This window comes from Aplidium turbinatum, chromosome 4, assembly GCF_918807975.1.
Source record: "Aplidium turbinatum chromosome 4, kaAplTurb1.1, whole genome shotgun sequence".
Taxonomy (NCBI): Eukaryota; Metazoa; Chordata; class Ascidiacea; order Aplousobranchia; family Polyclinidae; genus Aplidium; species Aplidium turbinatum.
This window is the reverse complement of record NC_137475.1, coordinates 30,708,921-30,726,207: the sequence shown is the minus strand read 5'-3', so window position 1 is coordinate 30,726,207 and position 17,287 is coordinate 30,708,921. Positions and strand designations below refer to the sequence as shown.

General features: G+C 35.2%; 1 protein-coding gene across 1 annotated transcript in view; it reads right to left on the bottom strand.

The window, feature by feature from the left end:
- The window catches only part of LOC145769326 (inter-alpha-trypsin inhibitor heavy chain H3-like), a 33,125-nt gene extending 20,042 nt beyond the window's left edge, over positions 1 to 13,083 (bottom strand). The window contains exons 1-8 of the mRNA XM_082580926.1: positions 12,949 to 13,083; positions 10,937 to 11,133; positions 9,597 to 9,756; positions 8,984 to 9,084; positions 4,864 to 4,992; positions 3,676 to 3,815; positions 2,654 to 2,836; positions 1,671 to 1,796 (exon numbers count right to left, since the gene is read on the bottom strand). Coding sequence (XP_082437052.1) covers positions 1,671 to 1,796; positions 2,654 to 2,836; positions 3,676 to 3,815; positions 4,864 to 4,992; positions 8,984 to 9,084; positions 9,597 to 9,756; positions 10,937 to 11,133; positions 12,949 to 12,985 — 1,073 coding nt within the window. The 5' untranslated portion in view covers positions 12,986 to 13,083. The remainder of the gene's footprint in view (positions 1 to 1,670; positions 1,797 to 2,653; positions 2,837 to 3,675; positions 3,816 to 4,863; positions 4,993 to 8,983; positions 9,085 to 9,596; positions 9,757 to 10,936; positions 11,134 to 12,948) is intronic.
- Positions 13,084 to 17,287: the final 4,204 nt, after the last annotated feature.

Below are 17,287 nucleotides of genomic sequence, written 5' to 3'. Positions count from 1 at the left end.
AGTGCTTGTTGACTGGTGGGTTTTTGAGTTTCATCGCAGAGATCCATTTTTTAAAAGCTTGTCTTGATTATTCAGAGGTGAACGATGAAAGTGTACCCCTTTCACGTTTCTTCCGTTACTACAACCGGGAGCCATACAAAAAACATCTCAACGAGTAAAACTCAAGTATAAAATTGTTCTTTGTATTAAGTAGCCCACTTGTTTATAGTTTATTTGTATACAAACTAGTGGTTCTGAATTCTGCCTGAACAACCAAGTACGTCATCAAAGATTTTGACCAATCAGAATCCTTTAAATCAATATCCCTTTTATTAGATTTTTGGGCTAACGACAAACCCCAAAAAATTTTTATTGTTACAAATCGCTTTTTCTCATAAAGCTCTATAAATACAAAAGCTATATATTTTCGTTGCAGTGCCCCTTTAAGTTGTTGTAATAAAAAGATCTTTACCCAATTTGGAAATCGGAATAAACTATATTTTGGAAGCTTATTGTCACGATTTCTTTCTATCTCTTACCAGGAAAAAGACTTGGAAAGATTCAAGCCAAAAAGACTTGGAAAGTCGGCAGCCATGGCCGAGTGGTTAGCGCGTTGGGCTCGCAGTCGAGAGCCTGCATGTTCGACTCCAGCCACCCGCATTTGCTGTTGTTTCTCTTGGCAAGAAACTTTACGATAATTGCCTCTACCTAGTGATCGATTTCGAGTAATGGGTAGTACCAAATTTAAGTCATACGTAAAGTAGACAACCGGAAACAGACATTGCCGTCGGCTGCAGCGTGGGTCAGGTGTATGTCGGAAGGCGTACACCGATGCATAGCGCTCAAGTCCGCTTTCCCGCAATGCAGGATAAAGATAAACAAACAAACAAACAAAATGACGTAGTTTAATGGGTCAAACCGAAAAGCAGTCAATTAAATGTCGAATAATTCTATTAGTGAAATGATAATCTGACTTCTTGAAGAACTTTAACGAACGGCTTCTCAAATAACTCTAATTTCGAACACAATTTATATCAGCATCAATTCTCATCTACTTGTATTCGATTACTTAAATTCTCAATCAACAATAATTTCTGCATCAACTACTAATCCACAACTCATAACACAACTCTCATAATCAACTCATAATAATCATCATAATAAACATTACACAAATTACACCACTATTTATAGTTGGTTGTTTAGTCCAGTAACTTCGAGAAGGTTACGTAAGGTTACATCATAAAGAACCATTGTTCTATCAAGCAGCATTTAAATGTAAACAACAGAAGTCTCTAGAAAGTCACGTAGGGAAAATGATTCCAGAAAACACATTTTACATAATACAGATTTCGTAATCAGAGGTTACTTCAGGTCATAACCGATAATAACACATCGCACCAGAACTCTACAACCAAAACAACACGCTCGTTGAAGATACAAAGCAAGCCATCGCGAGGCATTGCACCTTGATTGTGACACTTATAATAGCCTAACTTGTGGTTTACAGCATCCACACATTTGTTTTCTAATAACTTTTGATAGTTTTCGCACAGTTAAGGAAAATGTATTGATAAACTGATTGAGATTTTAAGTGAACTGATATTAACCAGCAAGAAAGATTTTCTTTGTCTGAACTTACATACTGCCATAAATGGCTTTAGCAAATAAACTTCATTGCATCAACTCACGTTCCTTCGATGTAAAAAACTCCATTTTTATACAGGCGTTGGTTGTTGTATTGAATTTGGAATTCTCCATCTTTAGATATAGTTTCTCTGACTGCGGGAGGGCGATAAGATATATGAGCGTAATTTCTGAGATTAAACATAAACCCAAATCAAAAACACCAGTAGTGAGTAAATTTTATTATTATGCTTTAGCTTAGTGGTCAAAGTTTGAAATAAGGGTTGTGGGAAAGTGAAATCACACATTTCTTTTCTGTGTGTGAATAGGCTACCATACCAACAAGTAACGATGCTCTAGCGAGCTTTGAACAGACAACTATGCAATCATCTGTCGCATCATGGTTTTTATTTTTTGAATGCCACAATTGACCTTGCATCTTTTGTTCAACTAACAATTTTGAATTTTGTTATTCATGAAGGTCCTATGAATGTTCAACAATTCCAAAGGGATTTCGCACCAATTTCATGATGCAAAGTAATCTACACTTCAGAATCACCCAAAATCAAATCAGAACACAAATGCCTAACTTATAAATTGTAGGCATCTAGATTCTCGACTTTGGACTCTTGATAAGTAGTTTATTCGGGATTTTTTAATCATGGAACGCAGTGAAAATAACAATAATCCTAAACCTCTGCATAAAATAGCTGAGTAATTATTCAACGTTGCATAACCGGATCTTTTGTTATCCGGTGTTAAAGTTTTTTAAATCGAGACATTTCTATGGGGTCTGTAAACCCTAAAAGGAAGCCAGTCATATGGAGCATTTTTAACTATAAGATGCTGAATGATTACTTGAGGAAATCTATATTTTAGGGCTGACACAGATTCTTTGAAAGCTTACTCTTGGCAGTTTAGCATATCAGAAGCGCTTACGTTTGCTGGCCAAATAGTGGAACTTGCCAAATTAACGTACAGTTTTTAATTCTCTGTTATTAACAGCAATTGGATTCAGCAATACAGATTACTTGTCAACTTTCTGTACCTGTATCTTGTCACATTGAATCCAGGTGGGTGGGGTTGACCTCTGACTGGCAACATTCCCGTATTGATGCTGGCAATTTCCCGGATTCTCAAAACTCGAAACGGCGCTGGCTCACAAAGGTATATATCCAAGCAAATATCGCTAACGAATTGCCGCCGATCTACCACTGCCCGGTACACGTATCTACAAGAAGATCAGAGAAATGTTGATCAACCACTTTGGATGTTGCAACTGAGATAGCACTTGACAATAAGTCATTTGATATTTGAATGACATAAAGTCATAGAATAACCACCATAGCATAACCCACACATAACAAACAATGATCTTTAAATTACTGCACATGCTTTTAAGCTTCAACTCTGAATGCAGGATTGAAAGAGTTAATAATTTAATGATAAATCCTTTGTCTACTGTCTATGAAAACAACTTTTACTGATATAAGACAAAAAATTGACTTTTGGATAAATATTTTATACATTGAGAGTCGACAGGTAAAATTTGTAGCATGATATGAAAGACCCAAGTCATAATGACCAAACACTTATTGCTGGTAAATAGTAAAAGCTAGTTATTCGTTTTGTGTACGAAACATTATTGGTTGAATGACATTATTTAAGCTTGTGACTATCATTTCGTTTTTAATTCTCTGTTCATGATACAATATTGCTTGTCTTCCACAGTTATGCTGTTTTTAGGGATGTTGATTCAATTCAAGGGCAACATGATGCAAAACCACTTTTCAGTGGGATACGACCCTATTGACAAAAACCATCAATGCAAGAAACATCATGATTTTGTTTATCAATAAAAACCTTTGAGGAAAGATAAAAGCCTTTTACCCAATGATGCCCTCGGTAAGCTGCAATTAATGAAACAAAAGCTATGGCCAGACTATTATCGCCAGACAGAGTATCTTTTTGTCAAACCGAAGTGATAGTATACAAAGCCTACTTAGAAAACAGGTTTAGTAAATTCATCTCAAAAACGAATTATGTCACAGCATACTTCATCAAACTGACCTAGATCTTGACCGAGTCAATAAACGAAAGTACTTGAACTGAAACGTCACACGTCCTCCTGGTTGGATATTGAAAGAAATAGAAAACTTTTTTAACCGTTCTCTGTTTGACGTTATGTAAGTTGACGTGACCTGTCGAGGCTGAAAAACGAGATTGGTTAAAGGCTTAATTTGTCAAGAATAAAGTGGTGTAATGGTTTTAATTACCGGTAAGTTTAAAGCATTTTATCACTTGTTACGTCTGCTAATGTGTACTACAGTACAATAAAATGAAGAATTGTTACTGCAAAGGATAACTAACGTTACATGAACATAAGTTAGCTGAATTATATTTGGAGGCCTTATCATTTGCTATGATATAGATACTATTGTTTTTAATACTTTAGAATATCAGTGGTTCCCAGGACCCTTTGAGGTTTGGAAGACAGTTTTTGGAAGTGCGCAAAAGAAAACGTTTTCCTCTTGGCAATTGATGGTTTGATCGTAATCTCATTATGACGCACACAAGTTACAAGGATTAATCTTGTACAGAGTTCAAATTACAACCCAGATAGCAAAATCTGTTGTTTTTACATTGATTCAACGTCTGCAGACATTGATTCAACGTCTACAGACTGATTCAACGTCTGCAGACGTTAAATCAATGCAAAAATAACGGATTTTGCTATCTTGAAAAGTCTCAAATTTAGTTGTGTGGAATACCTTTATAACGTTACATAGATACAAAGTCGAAAAATTTGTTATGAATGCAACGCAACAGTGTTTCATTGATCCACAATTGCGATATTGCACCACAATGTTAACAGAGATAACTGCAAGGTATTTTAATAAAAAAAACATCTTTGTTAGCAAGATTGCGAGACATGGTAAATGCAAGTTCATGCCTTTGTAAATTAGAAACGAAAATGAACGAACATATTATTTTTAAGGTAGTACTCGATTTCATAAGGAACCGCAAACCATCAAAAACGATTCAAGCGATCCACCATGTAAAAACTTTGCGAAAAGTTTAGAAACAACTGCACTAGATTTTAAAAGTGGGCTAAATCATGGTCGTTTTTGTTGTAAAGTTTAAATTTTGAAAATTAACGTCATGTTGTGGCGTCGTTTCAATTTTTGTAAGGTACATAGGTTAGTACAATAATTAGGTCACAGTCAATCAAAATGGATAAGATGCTATTTAGGCTACCGATGATTTCCTATGATTTGAAATAGCATTTTGTTTGGGGTCTATCATTCCAGAATATCGCGCTCCATCTGTTGATGCTTCAAACATTGACACAACAGCATCTTGTGGCATTATGTGGACGAAAGGAACCTAAAGAATCAATATTACATGATTTAGCTCATAATTTTGTACCCTTCATCACGCAGTAGGCTAATAGGTGAATTCTAAGTAAGTTTTGCTGTTTAAGGTATGCGGTAATGGATAAAACTATCCCAGAAAAAATCACCCCACACAAAAATTTCCCAGCTAAACAATTTCAATTTTTTACCAGGCCAATATTTATCAAAGAACTTTCATCCAGGGCAATATTTAACAGGGTGTTTTTTTCGGTGGAATATTTATCTAGATTAGAAGCATATAGGCTTTACAATAGACATTTATTGATAAAAAGTGTTTATGATTCACGCAGCACTGAAGGCAAATAACGAATTTGTAAAACCAAGTTGATGTAAAGTAAACCGTAACCAACAATACTTTTAAACAATCTCTTTTAAATTCTTGTAAACTTTCAAATTCAAAAATGACCATATCGTCCAACGGTTTTCAATCTTTTTACTAGCGTTTAGATCACTATGAAAAGATTTTGGGATCAGAATGTGTGCATTTACTATGCAGCTTATTTTTCTTATTTAAGTTGTCTAAATTTAAATTGTAGTAAAGATTTACCTAAAAAAGGTAAACTTTCTCACAGTTCAGAACTTTTGGTATAGTTAGAACTGCGATTGGTATCTATCATATGAGGATTTCAACCTACAATTGAAGGGCTTAGAGGCAAACCGGTCTAACCCCAAAAATGTCAAATTTGATTTAAAGACGCCATTCAACAGATATCGATATTATCTGTTTATGCTATAACGGTCTAACCTTTATCACGTGTATGTGAAGGCGAAATGAGCAGACTAATTTCAAGCTCTTCGGTTTTTTTCATATTTGCTAGAGCCAAAGTGGTCTAAGCCATAATTTTTTCCCTGCTCTTGAGCCAAAGCGGTCTAAGCTACAATTTTTCCCCTGCGCTTGAGCCAAAGCAGCTGCTGTGCAAATGCTTCAGGGTTGTCAGTTGCCATTATTTGCAAATTTGGCTATTTTCAATATCATTTCAATATTATGTTGTGTATAAATCTGTATGATGCAATTTTGGCAACTTCAAATTATTGCAGACTCATTTTTAGCCTATAGGTTGTCCAAAACAAGAATCATAATTACAAGATAGCAGTATTTAGCTAGTTAAAGTATTAAGAGTTGATGTTCTGTGTTCAGTAGCGTAGCCAGGAATTTTGAAAGGGGGGGTTTTGACAACCCAGCGGCGGGGGGTCTGGGGGGCCTCCCCCAGAAAATTTGGAAAAATTACTTTGAATTTGGTGCATTCTGAGAGCATTTTCAACAAAAATGTGGGTATGAATATTCCTGTAAAATGGTGCTGTCCGGTAGCATAGCAAAAGGATAAGATCATGTTTTTTTCGGCCTTTTTCGGAAATAAAGCTAAGTCTCTGTGTTTTCTTGTTGCTAATTCCTGGCTGAGATGTTTGGTATTGGCAAAACTCGCTCTTTTAATGCAGTTTTGTTGAAAATTACGCAATTTGTTTTAGACTGAAAGCATCATTCTCAATATCGTGACGTCACACGCGTGCCAAAGGGGGGGTTGTAACCCCCAAAACCCCTCCCTTGGCTACGCCACTGTCTGTGTTAATAGAAAGGTAGGTAGCTAATAACCTTGTTTGTGAGAAGGTCAGCCGTTTTATGGAGTAGCTAGGACATTTACGGAGTTATGGAGTAGCTAGACTTGGTATTGAAGAAGTCAATCACAAATTCATGGTTTCTGGCCATAGTTATCTTCCGAACGATAGTGACTTTGCAAAAGTAGAAACCGCGAAAAAGCGTCATGAGAATGTTTACATTCCGCAGCAGTGGATGGACATTGTTGCAGAGGCAAACAGGAAAAAACCTTTCAACGTTATTCCCATGTCTTCAGAAGACTTTATTGGTGTAAGTGATTACAAAAAAGAACGGGTGATCAGAAAAAGGGATACTGGTGGCAGAAAGGTGGAGTGGTTAAAAATTCAATGGATCAGACTTGTCAGTGAATCATCAAGTTTAATGTATTTCAAGTACAACTTGACTGATATTACTGAATGGAATGTATTGGATTTGGCAAAGCGTCAAAGTCGTGGTCGACCAGCCAATGGTTTGGCAGTTCTCAATCGTCTTCATGATCAGCCTGTGCTGATTAACCCGTTAAAACTAAAAGATATCAACGATTTGTTGGATTATATTCCTCTCCTGTCTATCACGATTTCTATAAGAACTTGCGTAGTTCTGCGGATCAGGATCTTGATGAGATGCTACCAGACGAAGCAGATCATGAAAACGAAAATGATTAGAGGAAAGTTGTGTGAGTTAATGATATCCCAAAAGTTTTTCACAATAGAACTGCTTTTATTCCTTAAATGCATTGACACTTTCTTTTGGTAAAGTTTTTCTGCCAAACCTAAATATTCTTCAGCCCTTAAAAGATCCAACTGTAGATAGAACTCCCAAAATTGTAACTTACAATGTATGCTACAATGGTCTAACAGCATTTTTGTAGTTTGTATTGTTATGTTACAATGTGTGCCACAATGGTCTAACCGTATTTTTGTATTTTGTTCAGTAGTTATTGCGATTTTTTGAAACATTCAGTGGATAACAGATGAGGCTTGTCACAATATCTAATAAACTTGCAAGCATTGTTGTGTGTATTGTTTGTCGATTTTTTGGTACTCAAAATACTTCAATTGCGATTTACTCAAAATAATGTTTTTGTGGTTTAGACCGGTCTGCTTCTAAGCCCTTCAATTGGTTTCTGCAGTATCATAGCCGATGCGGCCTTTGATGAACTAGATGCTCAGTTCGTAAATTCTTCCAATGCTCCATTTGTCGTGCAGTGTCCCAAAGTGTTCTTGGTTGGCTGATTGATGTATTTCGTTGAAAATTTGATACAAATGTAGTTCGTTGCCTGCCACGAGCACGTCTCCCGAGAAGGCGACCGCTTAGACAAAAATTTTCGAATTCATCTTTTCTGATGATGTGACCGAGAAAGTTGTGTTGCCTTTGAGTTATGTTATTCAATAGTTCCTTATCTTGATGTATCTGGTTTAAAACTTCTGCATGTGATGTGATCAGTATATGAAATCCTGAGCATTCTTCTGTAAAACCACATTTCAGCTGCTTCAATGTTACGCCTAGTTTCTGTGTTGAAGGTCCATGTTACACAGCCTTACTGGAGAACAGACCACACCAACACTTTGAGAAGTCCCACCTTTAGAGGAATAGAAAGCTTGCGATCAAATAGAATAGGTCGTAGTCTATAAAATGCGTCTTTGGCTAGGTCTATTCTTCTTCGTATCTCTTTTTTACATCGTGCGTCTGCTGTTAACAGAGCACCAAGATAGTTAAAAAAATACACTTGTTCAATTGTACTGCCTCCCTGGTGAAGTGCAAAGTGGGGTTCAGGACTTTGTTTTGAGACAGTCATCCATTTTTTTTTTGTCATTAATTTGGATTCCATATTTTGCGCTGATGTCTGAAGTTTTGTTAATTAGTGTTTGTAGACCGTCCGGGGATGTCGCTCTGACACAGTGTTATCAGCATAGCGGATATTGTTTAATGAGATGCCTTTTATTAAAACTTCCTCATCAATGCCTTTTATTTCTCTGAGAATCATTTCACTATACAAGTTAAACAGATCTGGTGACATCACACAGTCTTGTCTGACCGCACGTTGAATTTCAAAATATCTAGACAGACCTTCAGGTAGGCGAACTGCAGCTTGTTGTAATTGGCTAAGTAGTACAAAATATTGCATTTAGGACATGGAAGCTAATATCTCAATTTTTTTAGTTTATGTGCAAAGTTTCAAAAGCTGCAGTATACTCCAAAATGGGACCTACATTATCTACTTCGAGTTTTCGAGAAAGTTGTTGAAAATAATATCTTATTTCAACACAACTAAATCTCAGTTTGGGCCCTTCAAATTGAAGAAAAGCCATTTGTTTTTCCTCCAGCGACCACGTAGCTATAGCCTACTAAGTTAAAAAAATCATACCTTTCTTGTTGTGTTATCATTGTTCGTCACGTGACTTGTAACTGTTGTTTCCATTAAATGAGACTGAACTATTGAAGTGATGTTGTATTTCATTTGCAGAGCTAAACAAGAAAGATGCTGTTTTATAAATGTTTAACATATGAAGAGTCCAGGTGCAAAACGATCAAACTACCAAAACCAACTTTTCGAGTAGACTGAAAATTAAGTTTGAGATTGATCGTTTTGAGGCTGAATCCTGTTATTTTAAAGCCTTATTTTGAGACATATTGATCGTTTTGCCTGAAAAAAGGCTGCTACATAAAACTTTCGTTGTTAACTCAACCGGAGATGGTAAAATTTAAAAACCACAAATATTGGAGTTTGTTCGTTATGCACCTGGACTCTTCATATATTTCGTGCACTCATGATATGACCCAAGAGTCACTAAATAACTTTTTGCTGGCCGGATAACTTAAAGATCGACTAGCTCAAGCCGTGCCGTTAGTCTGTTCAATATTTGCAATATTGAGAAAAAACTGCTTTGATAGAAAATATGGGGACTGGATACAGTAGTACACCTTAAATGACATAAATTATATACTGTATAATGACACAGTTTGTTATAATTTCTTACCAAGTCGGTAAGTGGCTCTAAACCCACGACTTCCAATACTTCGATCAGAGTCAAAAGTTACACGAAGCACACCACCAGAAGAAATGTAAGTTCTTAATTTTTTCGGTTTCCCACTTAGTGTTGCCAGCAAGACGGCACTTTTACTGGATCCATCTTTCACCTGTAACAAAATTAGTAATAAAATGTACAAAATAATACACAACTCTCATCAGGATGCATATTGCATAGTTGTCGCAAGTAGCCGTTTGGAATTTTAAATGGCCCACAGATATGGTATTTACCAATTAAAAATAGAAGTATGCATTTGAAAACACATACTGCGATAAGATGAATTAACCCGTTTAAATGCATGATATGCTATTAAATGTAATGAAATAAATATGGGTGAAACTTTTTGTTCTTTGAAAGTTGACCGTTTTCGAAAATACAGCTGCATCAAATTTTCGGTACCATGACTTAATGAGTTTTTTTGTTTTTTTTTACTTGTTTGTATCATTAGAATGTGAGAGTTGCATTGACTTTTATGACGACAAATGTTTCAGTTTCCTCAATTGTTTAGCATTAATAATAATAACAATAACATTTACAGTATATGGCGTCACATTCACCGTCTGCGTATTTGTAATCTAGAGTTTGCTGCAGCAGATGAGGCTTATTAACTAATCAAAAGGCAATATTTAGATCAGTTGATTGCAGTCATGCCACTCATGTACGTTAGAAAGTAAATGAAAGGAACGTTTTCCCGTCGCCAGCCTGGCCCGTAAGGTTAGGGCTAGGAAATAGTCATTTGGCCAAGCCAGGCTGGCCGTGAATGCAATTCCCAACACTGCCGTTACTCTTTTTCTTTTGTAAATCCCATACAAAGTTTAAAGCAAGAGTCAACTTTCTGGCTGAGTTCTAGAAGGGCCACAATGACTGCAGTCAGCTGATTCATAGAGAAAAATGTCAAAGCGTCTGCTGGTCAAAATACACCATCTGCTGCAGCGATCTGTGGATTACAAATACACCCATTGTCCAAACCATGCATGGGCGCTGTGACGATGGTGATGAAATGATACTTTTCGTCATAATGTGCAGTAAGATGGAATGTTTTCAAGCCAGGTTTGAAGTCATTCAAATTTTCAGATTCGTTTGCGGAAATACAGTAGATAAACAATTTCAGCAGCTGGCAGCAACAACTGGAAAGCTGCTATTGCTATACTGCGTCTTACAAAAAGTTATAATAAAAATGTGTGTTTTTATATAGCGCTGTATCCATCACAGATATGCGTTGCTCCTCAGCGCTTTTCAAAGCCGACAATGTGAGCGAAATCGGGAAATCAGAAACTTATTTTGCTTACACTGATAACGTCATATTCTTCTTCGGTAGAAATATCTTCAAATTCAATTTCAACCTGATAAGTCGGTGGTGACGTAAGTACCCACACGCAGTTTAGATTGTTTCTGTATTTATGTGGGTAGCCAGGGGAACTGAACTTTTGCAGGTAATGAGAAGCTTCGAGACTGGATTGGCACTTTTGACTCCACACTGCACTAGCTGAAATTATGACATGTATAAATTTCAGATTTGTTCAAAAACAACTTTATTAACACCCAAAATTAAGTAAATAAAGTATCCAATTTTGGTTGCTTGTATAATTTGTTGGTAAAGCTTATAAAGCTTTCGCCACTGTAAACGCTATATCTTCAGTAAACAAAGGGATAGCGTAAAAATATGAAATTAACCATTCAAAAATTACCTGTAAAATCAACTTGAAACCTGTTCAAGTCATTTTATAAGTCACAAGCAATACTAACAAGTTGGAATGAATACAGCGAAACATAAGCTTCTACTTCATTACTCATCACAAGAAACATATTATTGTTTTATTATTTTACTGTACATTTGCTTATTTCCATTAAACTTTATGTAAATCTATAGCAAGTTGCAACAACCAGGGATATTTTATAGTAAGTCTACGTTTTGTACGTGTAACCTGTTTGGAAAATTTAAAACTATGTGTATATGTTGATCGATTGTGCCAATCTGATTGAAATCATTAAGTTTTATATCAAAGTAGGATGACTTTCTTTTCATGATGTACACCAACGGTGGGCAAACTGCGGCTCGACAACATAAATTTTGTGGCTCTTATATTGAATCGTAATATTACAAAAAAACTAAGATTATACTTTATAAATGTTATCTCACGCTGTCAACCAAGCAGTGCATGGCGTACCTAGGGTATGGCAGGCATGGCTCGAGCCATACATACTATAACTACAAAAATCGATATAGACCTACCAGCACGTTAATGAATGGGAAAAGGTGGCATAACCTTGAAAGGTTTAAAACGTGCCTGAATGGAAAATCATGCAGTTGGCTATATGACAGCAGTTAGCACGGCCACAAGACCCAAAAAAACAAATAGCAAAAAAGTTCAACGCTTTTCCCAAAAACATGTGTTTCTCGGCAGTCGAGTGTAGCAAGAACTCAGCGATAGACACGTGTTTCTCTCATGAGGCTAGGCTCATCTACAGGTTTTCGGGAAAAGTCTTGATGGCTAGTGTGGAGACTACACCGGTATGGTTTGCGAAACACAATGCTCACTGTTCCATAGTGAGTATAGTCAGGTAGTGCTGACGCCAGGAAGATCACTCCTTCTCAACAATTCATTCAACGTTAATGTAGTCAGGGATGGCTGTCCAATTCGCCAACCTTTCATCATTAACATGTCCGCTGTAGAAATGGAACTGACTGACATGCAAGAAGATGTGGTTCTAAAAAATTTCGGTCAGTGCCACTCTACCATTGAGTTCTACCACAGGTTCCAGAGAATAAATACCCAGAACTCAAAAAGACCAGTGTACGGCTCATTTCTGTTTTATCTACGACTTATTGTTGTGAATCTTTATTCTCTGTAATGAACTTTGTAAAATCAAAACATCGTGCAACCTTGACAAATGAACACTTAGAAGAATTAGTTCGCACAGCATTAACAACTTATTGTCCAAATTTTCAAAGATTAGCGAATCAAGTACAAAACTGATATAGATAAGCAATCATTGTGTTTTTATTGCTGATATGTTATTTTGTGTCAACTCATTTTGCGGCTCGCCGGTGTTTATGGTTTATCCGCAAGCGGCTCTTTCTTTGAACAACTGTGCCCACCCCTGATGTACACACTGCGACGCAAAATAAAAATTACTAAATTATTTTCAAAACTATTTTGCTATTAATTCACAATGTAAGCTTTATTTAAAACGTGTAGGCTATTTCAATTTTCGTGAGTGAGACTCCTTTAATAAAAATAACAATAACATCAAATGATTTTAATTTTTCAACGGCTTTAAAGCAGTATCAAATACTTACAATAAAATATAACCAACCAAGTGGATATTCGTAGCATGCTATGTGGTATATGACTGCAATGACCGCAGCTTACTATCGACGAGAAGCAATATTTTTTACCAAGTCACATTGTTTCTAAACTTTTAAGTACTTTATCTGAAAACAGGTTTATGTTCAGAGAAATTTGTTTCAGCCAAAAAGTTTTCCAAATAATTAAACGGATGATTCCTAAGAACGTATCTGTGACTTATTCTTATGCAGTAGCTCAAAAAACAATGCAATTTTAATGGTAGAATAGCTTGAGTTTTTTTCCAAGTCTTTTCTTGTCTTTTGGTTGTCTAACTTTTCAATTACATCTACAGTAGATCAAGGGCAGCAGAAAATCTATAAAAAAGTTTGAAGCATCAGAGTTTTACTAAAGTAAAAATTTTAAAAGAAATTGTACAATGTGAAAACAGCTTTTAAGAAGAAAAAAAAAAAACAAAGAAAACTTTTGACATGCTTCTGTTATGGATGCCCGCAGGCGTGAATCAGCATGTCGGTGCTAAACTTTCGAAGAGAGTGTCAAGTGTCATCTTGAATCTCACCACTCCATCTGCGTTCTGAGATTGTTGTGTTTCTTGTTTTCGTTTCCAGCTCACAACGAAATAAAATTGCTTGGATATTAAAGTAAAGGTGAATAACTTGTTCACATCTTACTGAGAAACAAAGCGACAAGACCAAGAAATTGCGAATTTTGTTGGTTGAGTTTGACCGTGTTACTTTGTTTTTTGAATAAGCTTCCTTCTGATTGATTAAAAATAGTTTCCTTCCTACACATGTTTTTATTTTCTACACATAATGCCGTTTTAGTTTATTATTTTATATGGAATCAAGGTGAATGCTTTTCTGAAATAGCGTACCTGTGGGTAAGCAATGTATAATTATATTAAAAACTTCTTCAAACCCTTTGCGGCATTTGAAAATATAAAGGCAGTTAAACTTAGATATACATAATAGCTTGAAAAAAAAACTATACCACTACAGTATTTACAATTTCGTTTTCCTGGCTTCTAACTTATTGTCTTGACTTATTATAATCTAATTAACTGTAATTCGGTTTTTCTCTTCTGCATTTCCTCTTAAGCTGCATCGCACTAAATCCAATCGTAATGACGTCATGAGTAAGATTTTTCTTGACTCTTTCATTCCCCCTGTATCAAATACAGAATGATATTTTCTTTTTTAAATCTTCTTGTCATTTTTCGATGTAGACCTTTTGCACCTATATATCGTCGCTGTGTATCATATAGTCCATGACACAAATAATTTGTGTTAAGAAACACTTTTCACATTCAAAATATTTAGATTCAGTTAATAATGAATGAAAGGTTAAAATTTAATCATGCGACTTGAACTGACAAAATGCAAGCACCTAGGTATGTGATGCATGTACTCTGTGCGGTATATCGATAGTAGTGAAGAGCATATTAGTTGACTTTTTCCGGTGCAAATTGCAGTCAATTAAATCTCATGTTTCATATCTATGACGTTAGTCATATCGTGTCTAAAAACAACCTTGCCACAAGATAACAATAATAGTCGAGATTGCAATCAACAATTTAATTTAGTGCTTGACATCAGACCGTTTTAAACCACATTTTTCAGCTATAGAAATTTATACGACCCATCAGTTTACTGCAATTTTACTTTACAGTTTATACCTAAACAAGTAATCAAAGTTATCTTTTTACTTCAAGCTTAGTTTACTGAAGCATATGAAAATGTTATAAATAATATCTTTTCAATGAAAAACAAGGGAAAAAATTCTTTGAAATTTTTTCTGTAAAAATTGTTTGAACAGACGTTTTCATATACCAATCTTTACATTCTCAATAACAATACAAGCAGATGTCTGTTAAATTATTTTACAAACAAAATGCCCACAGTTGCATACTTTGATATAGAATAAATGAATTCTTTTGCAGATTTATAATTAATACTGAATTTTATTATAATTAACTTTTTACCCTTAAAAAAAAGGAAAAATATTAATTACTGTTAGCTCATAACTGGATACATTAACATAAAAAATAAATTCTATCTTGTGTAAATATAACTACTTTTTTATCTATAACTTTACCAATTTTTAACAAAACATAAGTTTTTTTAACAAACTTTTTAACAAATTTTATATGGAGTTTAGCTGATTGCTTGTCTGAAATAGCATACCTGTGTGTAAGCAATGTATATATTAAAAACTTCTTTAAACCTATTGTAGCATTTGAAATAATAAAGGCAGTTAAACTTAAATATACCTAATTGCTTAAAACAAAACTGTACCACTATTTACAATTTCGTTTTCTGGCTTCTAACTTATTCCCTTTACTTATTATAATCTAATTAACTGTGACTACGTTTTTTCTCTTCTGCATTTCCTCTTAAGCTGCATCGCACTAAAACCAAGCGTAATGACGTCATGAGTAAGATTTTTCTTGACTCTTTCATTCCCCCTGTATTAAATACAAAATGATATTTTCTTTTTTAAATCTTCTTGTTATTTTTCGATGTAGCCATTTTGCACCTATATATCGTCGCAGTGTATCATATAGTCCATGACACAAATAATTTGTGTTAAGAAAAACATTTCACGTTAAAAATGTTTAGATAAAATTTAACCATGCGACTTGAACTGACAAAATGCAAGCACTTAGGACGTTAGGTATGTGATGCAGGTGCTCTGTACGGTATATCGATATCAGTTTAAGTGCAGTTTAGTTGACTTTTTCCGGTGGAAATTGCAGTCAATTAAATCTCATGTTTCATATCTATGACGTTAGTCATATCTATGACGTTAGTCATATCGTGTCTAAAAAAACAACTTTGCCACAAGATAACAATAATGGTCAAGAATGCGATCAACAATTTAATTTTGTGCTTGACATCAGACCGTTACCAACTTTTTCAGCAATAAAAATTTGTACGAGCCATCAGTTTACTGCATATTTATCATGATTCTGTCAATTTTTTTTATCGATAACTTTACCAATATAGAATAAAATGTAAAAATATTTTAACAACTTTAACAAAAAAAAATGTAAACAGTTAAAAACTGACCTTGGTACAATTCAAGATGGCCATTGTTTGGGCTTGGCTCATCTTTTTTTTTTTGTGGGGAGTTTCTGGTGAACTGACATAGAAGTTGAAAACACCCCCGCAGGGGATTTATGTACTTGCATTGTAATAATCGATTTGTTAAAGCCGTTTACAACTGAATTTTGATTTAAATCAATGCATTGAAGCTAACGTGGTTAATTCAAAAACAAACAATTTGAAAAATAATAATTTTGTATCGTCACGCAATGCATTGAACTAGCGGCCTGACTATTTTTACCCTGGAAAAACTTGGACTTGCAGTTTTTATATTTACTGTAAGTCCAAGTCGGCTTCATTTACTTTGTAGTTTTTATTTTGACAAAATTCTAACTATGTTAATTAAATATGTCTATCTTTTATGATTGATTAAGCTAATCGATTTGAAGTGACAAACATTTAAAAAAATATTTACATATAATCATAGCCGTTTTTCAAACAGCCAGAGTTTAGAAGAGTTGCGTTTCATTCATTACATAGCTTGCACAAGGTTTGTCTCGGGGACTCAGACTTGGGCTAGTGTAGCCTAATAAAGTCTGATTTGGACTTGATCATATGTTCAAGCCCAATACCCCGATCACGCTTGCCGGTAAACTTTAAAAAGAGAATTTGTTCAACATTTGAGTCAACAACTTTTTTTCGTTTTTAAACCTTTTTATGTTTTGGTTAATTTATTTTAGACTGCTTTAACTTGAGTGTCCGCAGCTGATCGATGAGTCCACAACCATTTCTGAGCGCCATTCCCTAAATGAGAAGATGGTCCGTTGATACTGATAAACAACAATACTGGTACAAGTGGTATGATTTGCCGTGATCGTAGCGGTGCTATGAATTATGACCAATCATTTGCGAAATCCACGTTTGGCTTCAAATGAACTCATTGCAATCATGTTTACATACTGCGTTCTTGACCACATTTATCCTGTCTTGTGTAAGCCTGTGGCAAGAGTTGTCAACGGCAACCAAAAATCAGAAATAGGAGCGATGATATTAAATTCCTCCTTCATTTTCCATAACCTCTACTCTCTTTCTTACCATGGAATGTCGATTGCAGCAGATTATAACACTGGTGCTTCCAATGCTAGAACTTGAATGAACCGTTTATGTCAAAAGAAACGTTGTCTCTACGTTGAGGTTTGAACTGGTCCAGAGCTAGTCTATGCTTTTACAGAAATGGCCTTCATTACTTCCAGTTCCAGAACTCAAGTTAACAACTTAATCAAGCGAA